Raw genomic sequence first — 27,293 nt, 5'->3', positions numbered from 1 at the left:
AAAATCCATACTGAAGTTGAAAAACTTGCTCTTCAGGTAGTCTTCACTAGCAACTGCCTCAGATAGCAGTTGTTCACAGTTATGACAGTGATCGAAAAGTAAGATTGTTACCATGTTAAAAACTAACATTGTGACCAATACCTGCATTTATAACCTGCACAAGTCTGGAAAGCAAAGGAAAGCTGAAGTAAGATAAGCACTATTGTTGTCACATGTTTTCCCATAAAGTGACAACTTTGCTTAACAACCGAGTTGCCAATCCTATTCTGGTCACTAAATGAGGCTTGCCTGTATATCACTTGAGATTATTAAATATGTTTGCAGAAACTGCAAACTATGTAGATATTTGTCCAATATTCCAAATAGTTTTAGCAAATTTCCAGGCCTTGTGATTTTAATTCAAGTATTCAAATGGATTTGCTACCACTATGTAATACAGTTCTTAGTTAGAGTTCTTTCAGGCAATTTGTTTTAGCAATGTAACTGTTCAAAGAAATAACCATTACATACAACTTGAAGCTTAGATATACAATATACTGTGAAAAGATATAGTGCAATAACTTTATCTTGGACTGTAAATAAATAGAGAAATTGGAAGGAAAAATCCTCTCCAGGACTCATCAATGGATAATTCAGACATTTCAGAAAGCAGCTGTGTGGTATGTTTCCTGTGTTGTAACTTTCAATATGTAAACTAAATATGAAATACATTTCTTAATCGCATGCAAGAAAAAAATGCTTAGATTTGCTGTTAATGCATCTTTTTTCCACTTTAAATTTTAGCTTTCTTTTGTGAAGACTTCTGTAGTAGAAGAGAAATTTGACAAGATGTTCAGATACACAAGCAATGCAGTATGCTTGAAATTATTACAATTAGAATTAAAATATTTTCTATTCTGACCAGAATAAAAATTAGCACCAGCTACAGATTTGTTTTTCTAAAAATGTCTTAACAAGTAGAATAATCTGGATTAAATCAAAGATGATATTATAGCTGTAATTCTAAGAAATGGAAGAGATGATTACAGATTAGGTTTGAGTTAGAACATTTTCTTGGTGAATAAGATCGAATATGAAAAGAAATACAAGACTGTCACATTTAATTTAACCTTTAGTTGCAGCATATTATATGCCAGTTGCTGTGTTCCTGGATTGGGAGGCCCTACTCATGGTCACTCATGCCTTGGTCACGTCCTAATTGAACCCTGGAATGTGCTCTACATGTGGCTGTGCTTTAGGAGAATTTGGAAGCTTCTGCTGGTTCAAAATGTAGTGGTGTGGGCAATTATGGTTGCCTGTTGTTCAAAATATGTGAATCCTCTAGTCCATGAGTTGCGTTGGTTGCCAATATGCTTCCGATTGAAGGTACTGGTAGATACCTTTAAGGTCCTTCATGGCTTGTGGCCAGTGGTCACTTGCGAGGCCATTTCTTCCTGATGGTATCTACCCACTCAGTAAGATCTGGCAGGAGAAGACTGCTCCAGGTTGTGTCTGTTATGGAGTGTCACCTGAGGGGAACCAAGAAGAGAGTCTTTATGTTGTGGTGCCTGCCCTCTGGAACATTAGTCCCCTCAAGCTCAGGTTCATCGTCTCTGCTGACCTTTCGTAAAGCCTTAAGGAAATTGATTTTGTCACTGAGCCGAGGGCTCTGGACTTGTAGCTGAGCCTGTATCATAATTATGTTAATTGTTTTATTGTTTTTCTCAACTGCTATTCATGTTGTTTATAATGTTATTGTATACTTTTACAATACTAATTGAAGTACCGCTAACCGCCCATGTATTTGAGATGAGCAGTCCTATAAACTGAGTGGATAAATACAGCATCATTTCACTGATCACCAGCTGTTGCCAATACTCCAAGAATAAAGCATTTTTTAAAAATTAAATAACACAAAAAGGATGTTTCATTTGTTTTAATTTGTCTAGAAAAGGAAGACCAGTGTCTCATGCCCGAAGCCTGGAATGTGGACCAGGGAGTAATAACCAAACTGAAGGAACAATACAAAAAGGAGCGCAAGGGGAAAAAGGGGGTGAAGAGTAAGTGGAAAACATTGCACCATAGATCAACAAATCCTGCCTCTTTCACTTCACCAGTGCTATCTTTATTTCAATGTTTTCCTCAAACTACTTACTCTTTTTCTTTGCTGCTCCTGACTGCTTTTGAGTTTACAGTTACCAGGGGTAGAAATTAATGCTACTTAAAATCTAAATGTGTTGGTAATACTAATATTATGTACATTGACAAAATAATGTACAAAATGCATTGAAGAGAATTTTTGATGACTCTAAAACACATCTTGCTAAGTTTTGTCCAAACCAGGCAATATTCATGTGAGTGAACTTTTGCAGTATAAATAGCATCGTGTCATTTCTCCTTATCTGCATTTCTGGGGCTTTGAAGTCAAAGATAATACTGCAATAAGTGGGGATTAATCTTTTTTCTCTGTATATGACCGGATTTGTATTTGTCTCCATACTATGACCAAGTCCAAAAAAGCAATTCTGTAGTTCTGTATGTTACAGATGACTTGGACTTTGCATTTTTCTGTAGAGCAGTTTTTAATACCCAGGTTCTTGATTAACCTGAAAGCTGCCTTTTGACTTTCAGTGCAGATTTATTTTACAGATTGTCTTATGACAGCCTAGGGGTAATTCTCCTTACATAAAGTCAATAGGTTTATTGGATGTTATAAAAGGACATTTCTTGCTTTCCCTGTTTTTCTTGCCTTTTGCCCACACTAGTGTTTTAAGTATGTATACATAGTTGGGTGTAGAGTGTCTGATATTTAACGGCATGTTTCAAAACAAGAACCTCTATAGTACTGGAAATATTGCAGTAAAAAAAGGAACAACAGAAATAATAAACTTAGTATATAAATAATAAAATCAGCATATAAAGAATTACAGTAGAGAATTTTGGTCTGGACATATCCTTAACAAGAGTGAAAGTTAATAAATTAATTTCTACCCTTGTTTATATTTTACTGTTTGCTTCATGTAGGTCATGCTGTTTTCATAACTTGAATGCAGGGCTCGAAATGGAAAAAAATATTATTTATTAAAGTTAGTCTTGATGTAATAACTGAATTAAGTTGAATGATATATATACCAGGCAACCAATTGGATCAGTTTTCAAAATTTAATTTCTAGCCCTGTGCATCATTCTGTTTTCCATTTTTCAAAATATAAATATACAAGTCATAGATTTACCGTAAATTCCATATACAGAAATTGTATTTGTAAATGCATACAGAATAATACAAAAGCTTACATAATAATTAATGGTACCAGTGAGGTTGACATTTACAAGATGGTTAATTTAAATTATTGAAATGTTTACCACACTGATTTAATGAATTAGCTTATTTCCAATTGTTAGGTACATTATTGTGTACAAATTGCTAATTTTTAGCATTTTTCTAAAGTGATTTGTAGTATTAGTTGTCTTACTATCATGGAATTAAAAAGAATATCTAATATTTTAATTGGATTACTGTTAATATGAGGCAGTGCAAAAACATTTTGTATTAAAAGTAACATAAATATAATGGCAAAAGACACACTGGACACTGGAATTTGATGAAAAATACTTGCTGTGCATACTGGTTCATATCCACAAACCAATGAATAAGGTGACTTATGAAGAGTGAAGTCTCTCAGGTGATGAATAACAAATTACGTATATTTGCCTCAGAAATCATTGGGAGGCATATCTTAAGAGGAGAAACATGTATCTCATGGAGCCTTTTGAGAGAGCATGCTTTGTGGAATAGTCATCACTTAGTCAATTCCTTGTATTCCTCCACTTGAATTTAATGGGAAAGATGAATAGGCCTGTTCACTAATTTGAGATTACACATAACTAACTTGTAACACCTGTAGCAGTCCTATCCCCTACCATGTTATTCTGTCAAAACATTGTGTACACAACATTATTAGCAGAAATTGGATGTCTGCCCAACTTCTCCAGACTTTTGTATGGAGGCTTAAAGAACTGAGCTGTTATGAGCCAACCAACTTAAGTAAGCAGTGCCTACTTTAAAATGGGTGGTCAATTCTTATTCCACTATTAGCTAGGTTAATGGATTTCACAGGGAAAATTGTTTGCTATCTCCCTTCATATTATATTTTGGAATTTGTGCCACTTTGGGTCTATCTATTCTTGTAAAATATTTCACAATTTGGGAATTGGAATCAAATGAATAAGTAACGTGAGTTGTAAATACACACAGTATGAGTATCAGGCTTTTAAATATCATGTATCAAGTAACACAGACTGCTTGAGTTCCATCAGTTTTCAAATAATCTTGTGGATTGTTAACATATATTGTAGCTTCCTAAAAGTTTACTTTTCAAGATGAATTGCCAATACTGATTTCACAAGTAACTTATATTTTTTTCCCATCCTTATTTTTGGGGAAACTCTCTCCTCAGAGTTTTGGAGAACGCTTCATGAACACTGTGAATTATGTTCCTTAGAAATGCAGGATGGACATTTTAGTTGACAAAATGACTCCCCAAATACATAAACATGCTCTTTGTGCTAGCTTCTGCTATTCAGTCATAGATACAGATACCTAGTTTTATGCTGTCACCTAAGCAGTATTGCATCCTCTGTCACCTAGTAGATGAATTATGTTAAGCTTGACAAACAGGAAGCTATTTTGCAGGATTTATAGTTTGGCATGCTTGACAAAAAGATTGAGCGTCTAAATTAATATGCAAATTAATAATGTGTAGTCCATGTGTGAGGTGAAGAGTTGGGGGGATCTGACTAGAAATTCTTCAGTAAACCAAGTGGAACCCCAATCATTTATGAAACTCACAGGATTTTGAAGGTTTAGAGGTAAGGATGGGCAAGATTGATGTTTCCTTCTATCTTCTCCAAACAAAATTTGGCTGATAAAAAAAAGGTGTGAAGTAGTTTTTTGCCATTACAGAAATTGCAGTACAGCATCTGTTTAGGACAAAAGGCTACTGAAAATGAAATTATTTTTTATAAGTTGCATTAACTTAAAACTAATGATGTTCTTTTATCAGACCAATGAAAAGTTAAATGTAGGAATCTGAGTTGGGTGGGCCTGAGTCTTCAAGTATAAAACTAGATCTAATTTTGATCTGGTCAATGATAATGTCAAATTTTATATACTATATATTTGCAGTTTTTAAACATGAATTGAATTGTGTGCAATCAAAGCAAATATTCATAATGCTACTACCATTTAAGAGTTTCATCAATAATAATGGGTCAAATGACTGGTATGAGGATATTTCTAAGATTGGCCAAGCTATTGCAGCAAGGCTTTGTGAGCAACATTACATTCAGATTTGTGTTGGAATGCTTTTAGCTACTAACAATAGTTGTATTTACTAGAATAGGAAAAACAGTTATGGACTGTGGGTAAGATATTTTCCCATTCTTAATTAAACTTACAACAGGAAAAACTACCGAAGATATGTTTCAGCCTCAGTCCTTTATAAAACAGTCAAAACAGGGATGTGGGAAAATGATGGAGCAAAACACAGGTAAGTGTTGAGAAAGGCATGGGGTCTTCACCACATGTAGTTTGAGGAAGAGCAAAAAGTTATTCTTGCTTGATTTTGTTTCCTTCCCCTCTTTTTTTAAGCAAATCACTTTTTTTAAAGATTGTGGCACCACTGATAAAGCTATAACCTTACTCCATTTGGGAAAATTTTCAAAACTTGTGCAAAAAAAATTATAATTCACAAGTATTTTTATATTCAGAAAACTTTGTGTTTTATCATTTGCTTTCACCTGGTTTTATTTTACATTTTGCAAGCTCATAAAAGTGAATAAAAGTGTGAATGTATGTATGCACATCTTTGTTTTCATTATTATCTCAGCACCTCATTTCACGCGTTTAACTTAGTTGTTGCTGAAGCTAGTCCTCTCTACTTGAATCACATTCATGTTTTTCTTTGCTCTGGGTAGCACCCATTGTCATTAGTGCTGGAACAACTTTGACAGTGTTAATGTTAATCCAACCTTTGCACTTTTTTGGTCAGGACCCAACAGGTCAAAACTGCAAGATATGCTTGCTAATTTGAGAGATGTTGATGATCTCCCTGCATTACAGCCTTCTGTTGTACCACCCACGCGACCCAGTACTTCGCGGCTTATTGAGCAAGAGATGAATAGAACAGATGAAGGTAAGACGTATGGGGGTGTGCGTGTGTGATTAGCCTTCTTTATTACTAAGCTTTCATCAACTAGCTGTTGACATCATCAGAGTAAGGGCTGAAGATTAGAAGAACCTATACATACACATGTATGACCGTTATAACGGTCAAGATATAGAATGTACATATGGCATGCTCACAACCCGCTCACTCGGATTTAGTCCCAATAGTTCCGGCTTTGATTTAAAAGCTGGTCTTTGGCTGAGATTTTAAAATCCCACCTCTCAGCTGTTCAGCGCATAAGTCTCGTGCTGCGCGTAGCCGCACGTTAATTGTTAGATGTTCATCAATTTTATTTATTTGGGAATGTCTATACCTGGGATTCCAGTATTTAGAGTTATCTATAGATAGATAGAGAGATAGAGATAGAGATATATAGAAATAGATAGATAGATATAGACAGGGCTTTTTTTCTCATAGAATGCCCAGAACGGAGTTCCGGCACCTTTTTTGGATAGAACCTTGTAGGATAGGCAAGGCGGGTTGTATGATGTGTGTGAGTTCCGGCATCTTTTTTTTTTTTTTTTTAAAGCACTGGTTATAGATACAGATATAGATAGATAGATATTAGCTTAGATTAGGTTAACTTCTAAGACAATCTTAATATTTGCAAGTATTAACATTTTATCTTAGTAAAACAATTCTTTTAAAATTTAAGTTTGTATTAACTAATAGAAGTTGTTTTAAGTAGCCTAGGTATAACCCTGTAATTTTTATTTATTAAAGTAAATACGATAAATAAATATATACTTGAATGTTTTTCCCATTTTTAATGTATCCCAGTATATTACCCAATATTCAAAAGATTAATTTTAGTTAATAAGATCACATTTTAAAAATAATTGATCAAACTTACAGCCTTTGTTTAAGTATTTTCTGCCTGCCTTACATGACTAATTTTGTGGAACTCACAACATAGACAGCTCATGACAGCTCTGTAACATAGACAGCTCATGACAGCTCTGTATATTTTTCTACCAATGCTTGGTAATTGGTAATGTCAGTTGCTAAATTAGTCCTGAGTTCAGTGAAACTAGAATTGGTGTTAGGTTTTTAATATTTATGGTTTTAACATCTTCACCAGAGTTTAGGGGATGTCAGTGTCCATTTCTTCTGTTTATAAGAGCTTCAGGTGTGGGTATGTCAAGTGAGAGTCTTGTGATGGGGAGGCTACATCAGATCAGGGTCATTGAGAGGTGAACTGGTAGGGGGGAGGGGCTTGTGTGGGTTGGTTGAGGGTCAGTGCTGTCTCTGGTTGGCTGTGTGGTTGAGTTGGACTCTGAGGGGTCCGTAGGCTGGTTGTAGGTCAATGTGTCTGTTGATGGAATAGCTTGTGGAATGCCAGGCTTTGATGATCTCATGAATGTGGCAGATGGTAGTATGGCTAATGATTTTAGTGTTGCTTCGGTCGAACTGGTGTTCAAATATGCATTTTGTGAATATTTTGAAGCAGCAATAGAAACATATTGATAATACTGTATTAGGCTAAAACTCAGCAAACGAAGAATTAAAACAGTGTAAAAATAATGCTTGCTAGTGAACCTTGATCATTTTGGTGTCCTCAATTAATCTAAAAATATATTGTTACTAGATTAAAATAATGAATTAGGAAAGTTAAGCAGTTTCATAATTTGAATAAGAAGACTTGCATGTACTTATATAGGATTTTTGAAATATTTTTGCTAATGAGAGCTACTTTTGATTTGTGAAAAAGATATCCCAAGATGCTAGAAAAACACTGAACTATCATTAAAAATATTTTTGGGCCAATATTATACTGTGATCAAATTAAGCAAATGAGAAATTAAGAACAATATGAAATAAACTGATCCAAGAACTGGATCTTGCTAGTTCATCTTGTGGTACATGAAAGAATCAAATAAAAGAAAAGGCATAGAGGGTGCAGTTCAAAGTGCTGGTGATTGGGTTTGAGCAAGATGGTTATTCCCTTGTCTTCCAGAGTTCTAAACTTGATGGAGACCATTGGTTTGCGCAGGGCTTTTTTTCTCATAGAACGCCCAGAACGGAGTTCCGGCACCTTTTTGGGATGGAACCTTGTAGGGTAGGCAAGGCGGGTTATATGATGTGTGTGAGTTCCAGCACTTTTTTTTTTTAAGCAAAAAAGCACTGGGTTTGCAGTCTCTTCATGAGGAACAACTGTAGGGAGCACTTGTGGATGATCTCAAGTCCTTTCCTTATCAGGAGAGGAATTACAAAGAGCCGGTCTGCCCACTGGTTCTTTTTTTCACTGTGGTCTTTTAGCAGAGCCATCTTCAGTTTGTCATTTCTTCCTTGTAAGTCCCAGGGTTTTTTTTTTTGTTTTTGATTATTTTTGAAATGGTATTAATAACTGAAGTTGTCTTCATTCAGTGTGTTACATGTTTTGGATTTATGTGTGTTCTGTCTTTCAGTAGAAGCTTTAACATTCCCTCCTTCATCTGGGAAATCTTTCATTATGGGAGCAGATGAGGCCCTTGAAAGTGAGCTTGGCCTTGGGGAATTGGCAGGCCTTACAGTAGCCAATGAAGCAGATTCACTGACATATGATGTAAGTACTAATCTCTTAATGTTGCAGTTATTTTTGTTTTGAATGGTGGTAACACTCTTTAATGACACCGAGAAGCTTTTAATTAGAAAAAGAGACTGGTTGCACCCTTTCCAAAAGTTTATCGAGATTCTCAGTCATCCAGGCCATGGTTGTCCCAAAGGTGCTTTTTCATGAGGCAACTGGACTTTCTTTTTTCTCTTTGAAGACGTTTCACTTCTCATCCAAGAAGCTTCTTCAGCTCTGACTGGATGTGCAAACAGCTGGTCATTTGCATTCTTTTAGAATCAGGCCACCTGGAAACTTATATGTGTCTTCAGGGTCACCTGAGTAGTGCAAATGGGTATGGAACCTTCTTGGAACTACTGAAAGGACCATGTTGTAGACTGGAGAGAGATGATGCCGTATCCCTCCCTCTCTGTTGAGAGAAGGCTGTTCAGTTTTGACATAGATGACCTCTTTGACCCCTCTTTCAAGTCAGTGGTTCTCTCTGTCTAAAATGTGGACTTCGCTGTCTTCGAAAGAATATAAATTTCCGACCATCCTGTCAGAGTTGAAGAAGCTTCTTGGATGAGAAGCAAAACGACTTCAAAGACAAAAAAGAAAGTCCAGTTGCCTCATGAAAAAGCACCTTTGGGACTTTCCAAATGTTATTAAAAGGTATATTTCTTGAGCTGCAATTCAATTCAGATGTATAAATGACTAGACTAACATAAGATTTAAATTAGGGTGAGATAGGAAGGGGAAAAATAGATTGCTTATGCAATGTAACAGATATTACCAAAATGGCTTTTAAATTTAAATTTAAACTGGAGAGATGAAATGGAAACCATTAACAGTACTCATTTGTTAAAAACCCATTGTGTTTATTGAGACCTGCTGAGATCACCTGCAAGCATTTGATGTATTTGCTCAATGGTGGTGCTAAATTCTGATTTCCCAAAACATTTATTTTAAGGTCTGCCATAGAGTGAGAGTTCAGTAAGTGTAAGTATTTAAAACAAAGAAATGGCTGTAAAGGAGGATACAATGAAAAGATGAGAATTACAGAATCTGAAATTATATCTAAACCCTTCAAACTATTAATAGATGTGCAGATATAAGAGAGAGAGAGAACATTACTTTGCAGGTTATATCCAGTGCTGTTTTGTAGATTACAGTATACATTTCTAATTGGCTGTTGAAATGTTTTTAATGAGTTACTTTAATACAGAGATTCATACCTGATTTGAAAAAAAAGTAGTATTTTAACTTCTAATATTTTGTTAGTCTTTACTGAATATTTGATAACCATACAGTGAAGTACATCCTCTGTCAAGTGATTAATATAATTTGTATTAGTATATTCCCATTGACTTGCCTAGTTTTTGTTCTTGTTACACTAGATAGCAAACAATAAAGATGCTCTGAGGAAGACTTGGAATCCCAAGTTTACTTTAAGGAGCCATTTTGATGGAATAAGGAGCCTGGCTTTCCATCCAGTTGAACCAGTGTTAATTACAGCTTCAGAAGACCATACCTTAAAAATGTGGAATTTGCAAAAAACTTGTCCAGCAAAAAAGTAAGTTGGAAATCTTATGGAAAACGAAAGGACTCTTATGAATTCCAGAGGGTTTTAGCAGAGAGATTTATTGCGCAGGTTCAGAAGCAGTAACAACAAGCAATTTTGAACCCCGAGGGCAGATTCAGACTTCAGTTTTATACTTTTCCTTTTCTCAGGAACAAAGGAATACACATTGTAATACATTAGGTTCATTTCTTTCAGGTATACAATGGAGAGTTTGCTACATACATTGTATCCAAGTGTAATGCGCATTAAGTTAGTCACATACTACTAACACAGCACTATTTCAGTAATTATACAGACACATCATTATTTAGTGATTGTTCATTATTCCACATTAATAGCTGAAATAGATAACATTCTTATAAGGTGTATTTGAAGAAATATAATAGCAAAAATGAAGTTTTACATCTGATTTATTTCCCATGAGAGTAATTTATGTAATATTAGGTGCAATGTTGTTTGTGTGCTGATAGAAGGCTCCTAGAATTCACAAAGAGAACTGGGAAATATAAAAAGTTTATTATTGGAGAAAGAGTGTGGTATTACAGTTTCTCTTGCAGCCATCTTTGCAGTGGTTGTATCATATACATTTAAATAAGTGTACAGTCAAGCTCATTTGGGCAAAAAAATCCCAAGTTCATTTATATACTGATGAGGTCTGAGCATGACTAACCAGAAAAAACCATCTGGGCCTAGTGAAGGCATTAATTTGGTACATAGCAAAAGTGAAGAATGCAGATTCCATGCTATGCAAATCACTAGGAGAAGAACTGAAAATTAAAATGCCAACATCATAACTTTATGGTATGTCTGCATCTGAAGTACTGTACTGTACACAGTTCTGGTTCTTGCATTTGTAAAAGAATATAATAGAACTGAAAAAAGTCCAGAAGAGGAAAATGAAAATTATCAAAAGACTCAAGCGCCTTCTGTATGAGAAAAGGCTCAAAATATTTGGGACTATAGCCTGGAGAAAAGGCAACCAATTGGAGACATGATCAAGATATTTAAATCATGCATGACATGAAAAAGTGAACACATAGATAGTTTTGTCCCTAGGTCAAAGTAAGGGCCATCCAATGAAAATGTAAAAGTAAAACCATTCCAGGCATCACATTTTTAACTTGAGGAATTCTTACTTCATAAAATGATCATGGCTATTAACTTGAGTGGCTTTAAAAGGAATTGGTTGAACTCATGGGGAACAGTATCTTAAGGGGTATTGTTCTTGAAAATTCATTACACCTTTGAATGCCAATAGCATAAAAATAATTGTGTGGGAGGTGCATCTCTCTGTCTCTTGCTTGCAAGTGAGAAACAAAATGGCAGACTAAAAGGGTTATTGACCTAATTTTGCAAGGTTGTTCTTGCAATAACTTAAATAATAACTTTATTTTTGTTTAGGAGCACCTCACTTGATGTTGAACCTATCTATACTTTCAGGGCACATAAGTAAGTAAATGTGGACAAAAAGAATGTAATTTTGTTGCTGCCGATGTAACATTGCAGCTTCTCTTTAAAGAGAACTGAGGGATGATGTAAACCATGAAATAGTGGTGAGCATTTGCTTCATTTTGTGGTTGAACTCAGCTCACCACACATTGAATGTTTCTAAATATATCTTGTATGCTTGTGGTAACTAAGACACTTTCACAGTGTAATGGTGGTACAGTTGGTTGAATGATTGCATTGGTTTCTCTTACTGCTATTGCTGTTATCTCTATGGACTATGCAGAATACAGAAGTAATTGTTAGGAGGTCTTAAAGCTTTCTTCCAATAGTGACAGAGAAATAGATTTATTTATTAGGAGATTTATTTTTACTGTGTTTAATGAGGTGTGCTGCACACTAGCTCTTCATTTCCAAGACAAAAAATATTTGGACATCTATGATTTCTACTATAAATTAGAATTATTAGTGTTGGATGACTATGTTGTTAGAGAAAATCACTAATCAGTGCTGTCATAACATGCTTTCTCTTACAGCAGTCCAGTGCTTTGTGTAGTGATGAGTAACAATGGTGAGCAGTGTTACAGTGGAGGTACTGATGGCCTCATCCAGAGTTGGAATACTACAAATCCGAATATTGACCCTTATGATTCATATGGTTAGTGATTTTTCTTTTGTTGCCTTTCATTTTCGTATATTTAAAGGAAATGTAAAACATATTCAATGCTTGAGTTCAACATGAAATCAAGACAAAATACTGTACTGAAATATATTTTATATATAGTGTTACATTATAAAGTTTTGGTCACCACGATGTAAAAAAGATGTTGAGACTCTAGAAAGAATACAGAGAAGAGCAACAAAGATGATTAGGGGACTGGAGGCTAAAACATATAAGGAACGGTTGCTGGAATTGGATATGTCTAGTTTGATGAAAAGAAGAATTAGGGGTGACATGATAGCAGTATTCCAATATCTCAGGGGTTGCCACAAAGAAGAGGGAGTCAAGTTATACTCCAAAGCGCCTGAAGGCAGGACAAGAAGCAACACATGGAAACTAATCAAGGAGAGAAGCAACCTAGAACTAAGGAGAAACTTCCTGACAGTTAGAACAATTAACCAGTGGAACAACCTACCTCCAGAAGTGGTGAATGCCCCAACACTCTTAAGAAGAGACTGGACAGCCATTTGTTTGAAATGATATAGGGTTTCCTGCCTGAGAAGGGGGTTGGACTAGATGACCTCCAAGGTCCCTTCAACTTTATTATTATTATTATCAGCTTAATATTAATAATTAATATTAATAATATATTAATATATTAATCTTATGTACTAGTAAGGCCCTGATGATATGAAAACATAGGAAACAGATTATATGATAGAGGACATCTCAAGAGCAACCCTCAATTGGTTATAAAATAATCCTATATAAATTTGAAGATTTAGAATAAACTCATAATCTCTTGATTAGAAGGACCAATTGGTATAAAAAAATAAGGTTCTTTTAAAAAGATACTGATATTTTAGTTTAATGAAGCCTATAAACTTATTGAAAATATTTCTTAAGAACTGTCATCTTGAAATATATGGTTTTGTCCTCAGATCCTTCCATCTTAAGAGGTGCACTTGTTGGCCACTCAGATGCCGTCTGGGGTTTGGTTTACAGTGGAACACACCAGCGTTTGCTCTCCTGTTCAGCAGATGGCACCATACGTTTATGGAAGGCTTTGGAGATCTCTCCTGCTTTGAATATATTTAATGATAATCAAGGTATTGTGCGATCTTCTGTTTCTTAGAGTGCATTGAATTTGTTTCTGAAATATATGAGATTATACAGTTTAATAGAATGGATTCACTTTACCATTCCATTATATAGTAGCGATGGATTCCCAGCATCACTTCATTGAAGTTGCATTGGGGAACATGTATACTATATTATTGCTGTATATAGTATTACAGTATACTTTTACTATGTTTCATTATTTGTTTATACTTGTTAATGATCAGAATAAAAACTATTGGCCTGTTTTGAGTGTGTGTTTAAATAAGATCAATTATTTTTAAAAGGTATTACTACTAGAGAACATTCCCTCTTTTTTTAAAAAAAAAATACATCTTAGAGATGGTTTTTAATTTTCTATATACAACTGGAAATTGAAATATAATAGTAATTTGTAGATTATATTCAATTATAGATTTTGCCAGACATAGGAATTTGTACCCATAGTGGATAGAATTCTCCCTCTGCCATTCACCCAATCATTACTCCGTAGAATTTGGATGCATGGCTTAAGGTGGGTGGACACTGTGAGAGAGAAGAAAGAAAAAGAAACTCTTTCTGCATGGGTTTGCTGACAGGAAAGCAAGAGGAAGCCTTGTATTTGATAATATGTTCCTATCAAATATAGTATAAGACTCCAAACTGGAGAAAGTGTGTGCTTTTGTATTATATGGCAGAAAAGTATAGTCGTTGCTGGAGAAAGAAAGTATTGATACTTTCTAAATGAGCAGTATTCAAATACTCGCCTTAGGATAGTTCTATCATTCTCTGGAATAAATATAATTTGTGACTTTCGTGGATGGCTTCATCATTGGAATATTCATAATAGTAATGAAATCAACATTATTCATTTTAAAGCAACATTTATTCATTTTAAAGAAATATTACTCTGGTTATTCCAAATTTTCCAATAATATATTTTTATCCAATTTTGTGCAATGTGTGTTCTCTTCCCTATAACTGTGTTATCATTTTAGCTTTGGATGGGATTCTCCTTAAAGAAAGAGTGGCATAGTTAGATTCATTTTTATGCTGATTCCACCTAACTTTTCATTGGGTATTTTTATGCTTTTTTGTTCTGATGTTATTCTGGTTTTGGTAAATCTTGAATTATAGAGAGTTAGATATATAAACATTTATTTAAGATTTTGGTGGTTCATTGTTGAGATAGATTTCTCCTATTCCAACACTTCAAAAATGGTTTATTGTACAGTCAAAAAACTATATTTCTTGTGTATGTTATCTTCTTGAGTAATGTTTACATTATTGTTACTTGAATACTCATGCTAAAATAAATATAGCTTTTTCAAGTTATAACTTCACAGTAATTGTTTAAACTTGTTTTGTACTCTGGACATTATTTTTGTAGAAATGGGAATTCCATCATCTGTGGATCTAGTGAGCAGTGACCCAAGCCTTATGGTAGCATCATTTAACACTGGATATACAAGCATTTTTAACATGGAAACAAAACAACGCATTCTTACCTTGGAGTCCAATATAGATACTAGTATGTATTAAATATTGCAACAAGGGGTAGTGGGGAGAGGGTATTTGTAGCTTCATTTTCATTATTTTTAGGACACTTTAATTTGTTGAAAATCTTCAAAATAAAGTTGATGTAGTATGTCTATATGTATGTCTAATTGTCTAAGCATAATGGAGAAAATTGTAACGAAGCGTTAAAAACCAAATGGAAGAAGAGAATTTGTTTTGATTTTTAGGCATAGAAGGAAGGGCAATGGAATTGGGCAACCCCAGTAGATTAAGTCCCACCCCCCAAAAGATCTTTTAAAGGGAACTTCTTGAAGAGCCCTTATCAAAAATTGCTACCAAGAAATAGAAAATAAAAGAAAGAAAATTAGTAAAGTAGTAGCTTCCGGTCTTTTTTTGACAGCAGTTATAAATGCATTTATATTTTATCCTTTCTGTCTAAGATTACACCATTAATTCCTTCTTTCTACAAGCTACCCTTTCTAATTTTCAAATCCATTAATCACAGTTTATTTTTCTAATTTTTAAGTAAAAATCTCATAAAGGGTTTCCAGTCCCTGACAAATGTAGTTGTTGATCTTTCTCTAATCAAACAAATTATTAATCTATTGTTAAACTATTAATCTCAACAAGAAAATTTCTGATTTCAGATAAATGTTGATCTTTTAAAGTTGTTTGTATCATTATATGTTTTTCAACCCAGAAATTTTGGCTTTTTTACGTCCAACAGGAATGATAAAATGACCCTTCACGTTGTCCATATTTGCAGTATAGATTTGAAGTATATTTATATATTGTAGACCAGGCATGTCAAACTGCTGGCCCACCGGCCGGATGCATCACGCCAAAACCGTGCCCACCCCATTGCCAGCAATGGGGGAAAAGTTCCGTTACGTCGCGCAATGTCACGTGACGTCACGAATTTGACATGCCTGTTCTATAGTCATATATCAGTGGTGGCGAACCTATCGCATGGGTGCCAGAGGTGGCACTCAGAGCCCTCTCTGGGGGCACGTGGACTGTCGCCCCAGTCCTAGGCTTTCAGCTGGGTTTTATAAAACCTTTTCATTTTATAAAACCTTTTCGCCGCCATGTGCAAAAAAAAAAAAAAAAAATTCAATCAGTCAATTTCAACTTCTTGTGGGAAAACAAAAGTTCTTACAAAGTTGGAATTGATTGATTGAACTTTTTAGTCCCACCCAGTTTGCCATTACCATCGCAGCCATGCCCACACAATTGGCCACCCCTACCCAATTGGTCACACCCAGCCAATGGGCCACACCCACCCGGCACTCGACGATGCATAAGTGGGTTTTGGGTTGCAGTTTGGGCACTCAGTCTCTAAAAGGTTCGCCATCACTGTCATATATCAATGCTACATAATTTTATCAAATTTGTCCTTTAGGTTATAACATAATGTAAATTTGAATCTCTTTAACCACATATGTTCCTATGTTCTATTATTATATGGTGTCCAAAGTTCTTAATCTGTTTAATCATATGGTCTTCCATTTGTTCTTCTTTTGTGTGCCTTATATAGGAATCCACTATGTTTAGTGAGCCTAATAACATAAAGATGGTTTAAATAATGTGAATATAATTGTTTGGGTCCTGAAAATATTCTTTCATCAGAATGGCCTACTAGATTAGGTAATTAGTGTTTCAGAATTTTATATGACTTGAATATTTTTTGAAGTTGATTTTGTTTGTATATATGCTTTCTGTCAACAGCAGTTAACACTTCTTGCCAAATAAATAAAGTAATCAGCCATCCAACTCTTCCAATAAGCATCACAGCCCACGAGGATAGGCATATTAAATTCTATGACAATAACACAGGTAAGTTGCCTGTTTCTCTATGTAACATATCATAAAACCCCAAAATACTATGGGATCACTTACCATTTGAAAATAACTTTATTAAGTGGTGAATATTTCAAGATCAGTATCCAATTATAACCTCTGACAGACAAAAACAATTGTAAGAATAAAGACTTGTTGGCTGAGCAATGCAGCATATAGAATTAAGTTGGTAAAACATTGTATTTATGGTAGAAATCTCTGATATGTGTCATTGGTATAATCTGTTCACAGTTATTTAAGAGACCTGGAGAAATAATTTATATTAATGTGTGTTTTCTACATAGCGCAAAATGAGATTGCTGTTAAAATCTGTGGAAGTTTTTTGTTCTTAGTATAGACTTGTGAAAATCTACCAGAAAACATTTTTAGACTGTTTTTGCTCATAATGTAATGGAAGTAAATTTGTAAATCATATCCCTTAAAATGCTTGTAGTGTTATGTATATGCCCAAAGGAAGAAACGTGTAGTGCAATCAGGACTCAGTTTTAATGAATACATTTCAGTTTAAGAATTGACCGTTTAGCTTGGCAAAGAAGCTGATTAAAAGTTTGTGCAAGCAACATAGCAACATATTGCAAATGTGTTTACAGGTTCTTCCTTCAAAGCTATGTAAGAGTTTAGGCTTTGTAAAGATACATCTCATATCTTTGGGAAGTGCAGGTTTGTTGCAAAGGGGATGCTTATCTATTCCTTTGGAAGCTAATAAAGATGTGGTGTACTGTGATCAAGTATAAGTTTTGAGAAGCGTATTATACAATGAAGGTGACACAAGAACAGTACATCATTAGATGATTATTTAGCAGAGACTAGAGTACGTTAAGAATCAGATTTTCTGCTTTGTGCCAATACATGGTACAGTATAGATCAGTGGTTCTCAACCTTTTTAATGCCGCAACCCCCAACCAGTCGTACGTCAAGGACTACCCAACTGGTCGTAAGTCGAGGACTACCCAACCGGTTGTAAGTCGAAGACTTTCCCTGCCCGGGAGCGCCACGCATGCGTGGTGCCGCCCCCTGCGCCAGCCGAAGCGTAGCAGAATGGGACTTTTGGCGGGCTCAGCAGGGCAGAGACAGCCTGGACAATTCCTATTGGCTTTTGAAAGCCAATAGAATTAGACTCTATTCAAGAGAGTCTATTTTATTGGCTTTTAAAAGCCAATAGAATAAAAGGGAGTAGCACAGCTAAGGAAAAGGGGAAAAAAAATGGCAGACTGCGTTGTTTGGCGACCCCCGTGAAATGGTCATTCGACCCCAAATGAGGTCCCAACCCACAGGTTGAGAACCGCTGGTATAGATGTTTAGTATGAGTACATGTCATTCTACATTTCTAACTTTCTGCAATATCTTAAACTTATTACAAGTTCTAATATATTTGTATATTTAACTGCAAAGGGAAACTGATCCACTCTATGGTAGCCCACTTGGATGCAGTCACAAGTTTAGCTGTCGATCCGAATGGCTTGTATCTGATGTCCGGCAGTAAGTATATTTTATGTTTTTAAAAATGTCTTGCTCACAGTTGGATTGGTCACAAAACTAAGAAAATATTTTTCTCCTTTAGGCCACGATTGTTCTATACGCTTATGGAACCTTGAAAGCAAAACCTGCATTCAGGAATTTACAGCTCATCGCAAAAAACACGATGAATCCATTCATGATGTGGCATTCCATCCCACCAAATGTTACATTGCCAGTGCAGGAGCAGATGCACTTGCCAAAGTCTTTGTATGATGCAACACTTCCCTAGCCTTCTAGTTGCCTTGTACATATCTATAAATATATATGTCTATATCTATAAAATAAGCTGTACAAAAGAGAAGAGCAAGAACCTTCTTGTAACCGTTAATTCCGTGAATGTTAGCAATTGCTTCAGATTATATGATCTCAGTCGTGAGAGCTAGGAAACTCCCTATTTCAAGAGATCTATGGAAGAACCATTTTAATTTTGAAAGTGTCCTTTTTTGTCTAGGCTGGCCTTGGGCAAAATGAGATGCTGTCTCAATTTATGCAATGCAGAAATCAACACAAAGGCTAACAGCTTGCTTGGGTATTAGCAGATAAGCTTCTTCCAACCTGGTGTACTGCAAAAGTGTTGAGGCTGCAACTCTTAAGAGCTTCCAGCCAGCACTTCTAAAGGACAACAAGTTGGTGAAGGTAGCAAACAAACCTTAATTTAGAATGTTCCCCCTATTAGAAATTCATGCAATTCAGATCCTTGAGACGGTTAATTCATTGTCTCCTTTTCTAGCACTGAATGGTTAAATGAGTCACAGAATCTCAGCCTGTAGAGTCTTATAATAGACATATTGGATTTAAAATATTGACTATTTAAAATATGAATGTGATAACATATTTTCTAAATTTATGTTAAAGGAAGATATGTAAAAGGCTCACAAATGTAAATTCTGTTGTTGGAAATGAATGTTAACAGGTGGCTGGAACCACAGTATAGCCTTTAATATAACTTCATCTGAGATGATCGGGCATATGTTTACAATAAGGATCTGATTAATTTCAGATGCTAATGACTATTCATTGTAGAGCTAAGGAATATTACGTATCTTTCCAACTACCCAACAAATGTAATTTCTAAATTATTTCACTGGGGTGCGTATTGGTTTGGAAAACATACATATGCTCTTTTCCTGCTTTATAAACTGTACTGCATCAGAGCCTAATAAACCACACAGAGCAGTACTGTTTGGGATATGTGAAGTGATTGACTTCTATTTACCATGGACAAAATCTGTATGAAATAACAATGGTTCCCTGACCCCTTCCAGTGATTCCACAATGTGTGCCATAACTGTGGGAGGGCTTATGCCAATGCAAACTGCAAGTATCCAAAGGTAGACCCATTATTATCTCCCCTTCTGCCCACAATAGTCATGGTTTTATATAGCAGTCTTGTGTTGGGAATATGTGACTGGATTTGGTTTTTGAAAGTACTTGAAACTTAAAAAGATTGGCCATCTTTGGCTATTATGTTGTGGTACCGTTAACGGTTATTTTTTGTAGGTTTGCTACAAAAGAACCAAACCTGTTTATAGTTGTTTCCTCTCCTACAAAAACTGATTAAATAGTAATAGCTGTTACACATTCATTATTTTTGTGATTTTGTATCCAAGCAGAAAATCCAACTGCACAAAACACATTAATTTATGTGTGACTTCTGTGTATTTCCCTTTACTAGCTTGATATTCTTTTTTTAAAAAAGGATATTACAAATGTTAAGCTGTGTATATTTTGTGTATGTGTGTATATATATATATTTATATATATATAAATATATGACAGAGATTGTAAACAGTATATATTATAAGTAAGGGAAAATTCTATGGATAATTTCAATGTTTTAGTACTGAAAGTTCTTGAGACTTAATGCAAAGGATAAACAATAAATAGCATTGTGCTTTTTGCTTAATGCAACATAATACAAAATTGCTGATGTTTAAATTGCTGTACATATCACTAATAGGTCAGCATGTTTGATTAAATTATGAATGTAACAAATGTTCCTGTTCAAATATTGATAGAAGGATGTGCCATCCTGCTTGGTGAATTTTTGATACAAGAGAAGTGACTTTTAAAACAGACGAATAGCCAGAGGTTTGAGGTGCCATTGAGCCAACAATGAGGTTGCGGTCTCTGTTGCAGATTCTGTGTTTGTCTTTCAAATTGCATATTACAATCCTCATTGTACTAAATACAGATATATTCTGTTTCAGTTGAAAAAGACCCTTTTAAATTGATAAGCTGTTTCATTTATCTTCCAATCTTGGATTGCATTTCTGTTATGCATTCATACCCATTTTTAGATCAGCTTGATTAATGTTCAATGTGTATCTTTTCTTTATGCTATTCAAATTAAGTTCATCACATCAGTTGCCTTCCCTTAACATACTGTAGTTGAAATCATGTCTAATTATTTAAATGTTTTGCCCATGCAGCTAACCAGGGAGAAAATGCTAAGCATATGCTTATCATCTGAAGCTATAGCTATTGATTCATGAAGAACAGGAAGAAATGTGTGAACTAGTGCTGCCCTTAGACCCTCCATAATTTATTTTAAGAGCACATTCTTTCCCCTTCTTGTTATCTTTCCTTTTCAAACCAGAGGGAGAAAATGTAAGCCTCCATTTGTTGTTTAAAGCCAAAAGAAAAAGAAAAACAAAACCGTTAACTGCATGCTAACTGAAACTCTGTACTGTAAATCAACAAATTGAAAACTCACAATGATAACCATGTTTCATAGTAATACATGTGATTTACAGGTACCAGTATATATTTATCCTATTGCTCTTTATATTAAACCAATTGTTTAAAGTGCTTGGAAAGTACAAAAGTGCAGCTTGGTTGTAGTTGGGTGGGTAGATTTTATTTCTTCTAGCATATTACTTGACATTTCACTAACTGCCCTCCTGGACAATGGACAGATTTGGATTTTGCATGTGCAGAACAATTTTTGTGCATATCTAAAGTTATATTTTAGTACATTACTCTTCATTAAGCATTAACAGAATAGCAATAGCTTATGTTCTTTTTGCCATATTTTACTTCAGAGAATTTAGAAAAATATTTTTTAATGTTATGATTAATTTGAATTCTTTGAGTTTCTGGATTTAAAACTCTTACTTAGAGATAGTTGGTAATAGTCTTGGTAGTACTCGAAGTGATTTTCATTCTTTACCAGAAAACTGTGGTTTGTTTCTTGTGTTTTATACTACAACTAAACTGAAATGAAGTCATTTTCCAAAATATAAATGAAATTCCTGAAAAAGAGTAGTAATCCTTCTGCATTTAGCATGATAACAGTAATCGTCATAGACTGCTTCAATAAATATGTACAAGGAACTATATAGTTCATGTGATCACTATATTTATCATAAATACAAACCTTAATATTGGCTTGGATCAAGAGAAAGAAGAAACAAGCTACTCTTTGATTTGACATAAAGTTGTGGGTTTTTTTTTCTTTATCAAAAATGGTTTTTATAATTCCCCCTATTTTCCTGTATATGTTTATTTAGAAGTACGTCCTCTATGATCAGTAGGACTCACTCCCAGGGAAATATATATAGAATTTGCAATATTTTTATTATACTGGAAGTAGTTTTAATAATGCTTTGTAGTACCAGTTTTCCTACATTTTGATTAAAATAAATCAGTTAGGTTTCAGTTTCATCATATTAGGAAATATTGCATCAACAAAGAAAATGGTGGTGATGCTAGATTTTAGGGATATTTATAATAAATAATTCTTCAATGAATATTACTCAATATCTGTCAGTTTTAGTCCAGGAGTTATTCATAATTGTTATGAATATGCACTTTAAAATTTTCAATATAGTTTACCATTTGGTTAAAATCTGATAAAGATGCAAAAAGTGGAGCATGCCAATTGAGAATTAGTATTTTTAAAAATTCTTAAAAATAAACTTTTAAAGAGCAAATGGCACAAAGTTTGTGAAGCATCTTGAGTAAATCTGTTTGCCAAGAAAATTTTCTTGTAATCTTCTGTTATTGCAATTAAATATGAGGTAAAAGTGATGTGGTAATGAAGGTAGTAACTCTGGGTAGTTGCTAATAAAGTGTGATTGTTTTGTATAGTACTTGCATTCTCTGTTGAATAAAATCTAATGGACCTTTCTGTAGTAACACTATACAGAGCAGCTTTACTAAACATTGCAGCAACAAATAAATGTCCTTTGTAATAAATATTTATGTAAATTGGGTGCTAATAAATACTATTTTTCAACACCTTTGTATCTTTGCATTTTGTACATGTACAAGAATGTATGGATGTTACAAGTTGGAGAAACCACTGAAAATATAAGGCTTAGAATAGAAAGATAAAAAACTTCTTTATAAACTGGTTTTTGCCCCATAGAAATACAGTGTGTTATGCTTATAATCTTTGACTGCTGCCATTGAATAAAAATCAGACCTCAATAGGGGTCAGTCTTAGAAAGAATTAAGTTGTTGAGTTCTCCCAAATTTATTGTTTTAGGGTCTTTGTTAAGCAAAACAAGGCCTGGGGAGATAGATATTTGTTTGAAGCCCAGCCAATTCTGCGAGTTGAAGTCCACACATGTTAAAATTGCTGAGGTTGAGAAAAGGTACACAGCCATGCTGGTCCAGTGTACTAATGAAAACTCTTAAGTTCCTATATGGAAATGCTAAGTTTCTGTCTGCAATGACATACCTCCAAGTTAGCTGGAGTCTATAATTTCAAGAATACATAGTACATAATATCTAGGAAAAGCAATGTGATGATCAATACACATTTACACCAAGTGCTTCTGTAACAGAGACAAATTCCTTGTGTGTCAAATCACACTTGGCCAGATAAAGTTTAATTCAGCTCAGCTCAATTCAGTTCAATAACCTACTGGTGTAGATATTCATTGCTGAATATGGGTTGGGCAATGTGCTTCAGGGTTTAGTGACTGCAACAGATTTACTGACTTTTCACTAGCAGCTATAGCTGGCGTTAATTTTAAAATGCATTTTGGGCTGCTACATAGGGCACAGGCAACTCAGCAGAGCCTGATTAGGCTCCTGTTTTTATAGCCGGGTGTCCTGACTTCTGATTGGTGAAGTCTTTTAAAATGAACCCTTTGATGTAGAAGCATTTCTTCTAATCTGTTGTGTGGTAGACCTATAAATGCTGTAATTTGATAATGACTGTTTAGAGTCACTTCAGATATGTTTAAAATATTCTAATCTTCACGTTATAATTAAAAAGATAGCCCTAGAAATATGCTGCAATTGAATTCTAGCATTCTTGAGAATATGTAGTTGCCATACAATGCAGTATTGATTTGTTTTATCACTAGTCTCATCCCACATTTGGATTGTTAGCCTGAAACAGAATTCTGATTATTCAGAATTCATCAGAATAGTGATATCCATTTAAGAATTAGCCACTAAAATGTTCCTTTGTAGAGGATGCATAACTCAATGCATAATTCAACATGGTTTCCATGTTGAAAACTCCACGGACAAATAATCTCATGCTGTATAAGAGTAATACTCCTGAAGTTTCTTACACATTAAACACTATTTTTTTTTTTTTTTTTGCTTTTTCATAAGTGCCACAACTTAAGACAGAACATGGAGCTTTACTGTCTTTTGGATATACATGTGCATAGAGAGAAGGCATGGAACTGAAATTCACAAATTCATGTTTCTTTCACAAAAAGTACTAAGTTTCTTCAATACTCAGCTGAATGTACTCTTTGCCCTTGCCTTCACTAAGGGAAGCAAAATAAAGGTAGTGGACTAAAACATTTCAGAAGACAGTTTGAAGAAATGAAGTAAAGTAAGTTGACATAAGAACCACTGATCATTACACACTAAGAAGCGCTCAAGCAATCCTCCATTGTATATTTATTGTGAAATTGTTGGCTTTTCCACCAAAACTAATGTAGCACAATAATTGTACGGGGATCTAGAAAGTGCCCAGTTTTCTTTTAAAAAAGAACACCCTAAGAAATACAAAATTACAATTAATGTCTGTTTTTGTAAATTGGAAAAAAATATATGAATATAAGTATATAGAGTCTTTCCTGAAATAGAATCAGTCTACTTTTAGATATCTCATTGTTTGTAATGTCAAGAAGCATGTAGATTAGAATGGTTCAGCCAAAATATATATGTAGAGCAGGGATGTCAAACTTGCCACGTCACATGACATGTGACATATCGCAACTTTTTCCCCATTGCTGGAGCTAGGGTGGGCACGGTTTCAGCATGAAGCATCCGGCCTGTGGGCCAGCAGTCTGACACCCCCGACAGAGTATTTTCACTTTCAAGCTACTTTTAGAGACTTCTGTCTCTGTATGAAAACCTTAGTTAAGTAACAGGAAACCGCTATTAGGGCTCAACTACTATTTAGTCTATTAAGGATCAAAAAGCTATTATAAATATTATTATGTTTTAGAATTCAAATGCCAATAGTCATTTACTGAGGGTTTTAATATTTACAGGAAAAATTATTCCCAATGAGACTTATTGATTGGATGTACCATGTTTGTAACAGTTTTCAAGATTAATCAGCAGGATACTCTCCTTACTTATATGACAATGAGTGGAAAATTTGGGCTATGCTATTTTCATGAATGTAATAAGGACAACAATGCTGAACTTGTCTGTCTGTCTGTCTGTCTATCTACCTACCTACCTACCTATCTATTATCTGCCTGCCCCAAAGTTTGGGCTCATGTTACAGACTGATATACAGTTGAAGCACATTAAATGTAAGTAAAGGCAAAATACAATATGCTGAAAACTATTCCTCCAGTATGTGGTAAGCAGGCCATAGATACATGTTTTTTAAATCACATTACCTATATTTAACTAGTGTCTTGTTTGCTTCTTATCAATTACATGAATGCCAACATCTGTAATTAAAGGTTAGGGTCCAAACTGTTTTATAATATTTGAAACTAATGGATGGAAACTAATCAATGTGAGAAGCAAATTAGAACTAAAGCAAAACTTCCTAACGGAAGACAATTGGACTAGAAGAACTCCAAGGTCCCTTCCAGCTCTGTTTTGATTGATTGATTGATTGATCGATTGTGATAAGTCAGCCTGTTTTTTTGCCGTCACCACCACCCTGACAAAGAAATGCTATCATTAACATATAGATGGCTGTGAAGTCCTCAGAAATATCCCCTGCCTCTTATATGGAGAAGTTAAATTCGTTGACTCCAAATGATAATTTTAAATAAGTCAAAGGCTATTGGCCAAGTTGTTATCAGATCAGGTTGGAAACCACTAAGGAGAGGTTTGGGGGGGGAGGGGAAGTATTACTCTACAGCTTCTATTATGTTTATGCCTGGAGAGCAGATCTGAAATTATCCTTTAGGTAAAAACTTCTCATCTAGCATTGTCTGATTAATCAGATGCAATTTCAGTGATGCAACCCTTGTAGTTGGATGCAATCAGTTCCGTGGCTGTGAATTGAACTCTGTACAAATGTTCTGAATGATCTTAGGAACAAATCTATAGAGTCTATCAAATTCATCCACAAAGAATGAATGTTCCTTATCAGGGTCAGTTGCCACAGCTTCCAGTTCATCTTGGGCAGCCCATGCGATTCCTATTGAGTAGGCTATTACACCTGCAGAGGGAAAAATAGACTATAATGGATCAATGCCATTTTTAATAGATGCTAAATTCATATTCATCTTCATAATAGTCCAGATAGAATATGAAAAAAGAAAAGACCTATGCCTGTTCAAAAGGAGTAATGAAAGTCCCCATTATTTTACAATTGTGGTATTATTATTTTTTAAAGGTTTTCAAGTAGACAGGACCCCATGCTGAATTTCCCGTTAACTGAAAAAACAGTGAAAGCACAAAAGGGAGAATAAAGAAACTTGAATGTGGTGTAACAGAAGAGCAATTTCCCACCCACTGTAACTTATGCTTAGTAAATTGTGTTGTGCTTTCGATCTAGAATTGATCTGCTCCCAGTTCAGCACTTTCTAAAAGAAGTGGTGTCTTTTCTTGGACACTTCCTTCATTTAAATGTTTTTTTCCCCCTATGATTGCCCAGTTACTATGTCAGCAGTTTCTTTAAGGAGATGACAATATCCAGGCCAGCCATGCCTTTCAGCAAGTCCACTAACTCAAATAAATTTGGTCCTAATACAATCCAAGAGTGGTCTGTCAATTATGAGTTGTGGGGAATTGGGAATAGTAAGTTTAATCTTAACTTGGACTTCTGGATCACCTAATTTAAACGCCCTCTTCAGATCAACAGCCCTGCCCATAGCTAGATCTGGCTAAACCATTTTTGTTTTGAAATGAAAATATAACAACGGGGGATTACCATTTTGGTGTGCTGCTAAAGCTGGTCCCCTGACATCATCGTACGATCTGCCATCTGTAATTAAAATCATGATTTTCCGCTTGTTGGGTTTGGATTTGCTGAAGAGCTGCTCAAAGGCGAAGTTAATGGCCGCTCCAGTGCTGGTTCCTCCACTCCAATAGTTGATTCTTTTGATAGCATTCAGCACCTCCTGCTTAGTGTTGTGCTTGTTAAAGTCAAACTCCAGCCTTTGTTCATAAGTGTACTGCACAGCTCCAATCCGGGTATCTGTATCAGAAATCTCAAACTCTTTGCTAATATTGGCTACAAATTGCAGAATGGTGCGGAAGTTACCCGTGCCAACGCTGCTAGATCCATCAATGACAAACCCAATGTCAGCTGCATTTAGGCAGGTTTTGCTGCAAGCCAGACGGTCAACATCACAGACTCGTTTCACTAAAGGCTGCACAACTTTGTACAAGGTAAACCAACTGGTGACATGAATAGAATAGTATCCATTGGTCCTGCATACAGCCTAAATGATAGAAATGAGAGTTTCAAAAATTACT

At 35.0% G+C, this 27,293-nt stretch overlaps 2 protein-coding genes across 8 annotated transcripts in view; one reads left to right on the top strand and one right to left on the bottom strand.

Annotated features, from left to right (window-relative positions):
* The window catches only part of STRN (striatin), a 52,613-nt gene extending 29,954 nt beyond the window's left edge, over positions 1-22,659 (top strand). The window contains exons 8-19 of one of the 4 annotated variants that reach the window (XM_039352297.1): positions 1,929-2,039; positions 5,442-5,528; positions 6,030-6,173; positions 8,618-8,751; positions 10,134-10,309; positions 11,720-11,767; positions 12,301-12,422; positions 13,367-13,534; positions 14,914-15,054; positions 16,770-16,877; positions 18,294-18,380; positions 18,463-22,659. In XM_039352297.1, coding sequence (XP_039208231.1) covers positions 1,929-2,039; positions 5,442-5,528; positions 6,030-6,173; positions 8,618-8,751; positions 10,134-10,309; positions 11,720-11,767; positions 12,301-12,422; positions 13,367-13,534; positions 14,914-15,054; positions 16,770-16,877; positions 18,294-18,380; positions 18,463-18,632 — 1,496 coding nt within the window. In that variant the 3' untranslated portion in view covers positions 18,633-22,659. Of the gene's footprint in view, positions 1-1,928; positions 2,040-5,441; positions 5,529-6,029; positions 6,174-8,614; positions 8,752-10,133; positions 10,310-11,719; positions 11,768-12,300; positions 12,423-13,366; positions 13,535-14,913; positions 15,055-16,769; positions 16,878-18,293; positions 18,381-18,462 lie in introns of all 4 variants that reach the window. The other 3 variants (XM_039352296.1, XM_039352298.1, XM_039352299.1) reach the window with 3 other exon arrangements.
* VIT (vitrin) overlaps positions 21,867-27,293 on the bottom strand; it is a 52,473-nt gene continuing 47,046 nt past the window's right edge. For all 4 annotated transcript variants that reach the window (XM_039352301.1, XM_039352302.1, XM_039352300.1 and 1 more), the window contains 2 exons: positions 26,746-27,259; positions 21,867-26,031 (listed from right to left, as the gene is read on the bottom strand). In XM_039352301.1, the coding sequence (XP_039208235.1) occupies positions 25,853-26,031; positions 26,746-27,259 (693 nt within the window). In that variant the 3' untranslated portion in view covers positions 21,867-25,852. The remainder of the gene's footprint in view (positions 26,032-26,745; positions 27,260-27,293) is intronic.

This window comes from Crotalus tigris, unplaced genomic scaffold (genome assembly GCF_016545835.1).
Source record: "Crotalus tigris isolate CLP2741 ecotype Arizona unplaced genomic scaffold, ASM1654583v1 scf7180000018420.1175843, whole genome shotgun sequence".
Classification (NCBI taxonomy): domain Eukaryota; kingdom Metazoa; phylum Chordata; class Lepidosauria; order Squamata; family Viperidae; genus Crotalus; species Crotalus tigris.
Note: the sequence above shows the minus strand (reverse complement) of the source record. Positions and strands in the feature narration are given on the sequence as shown.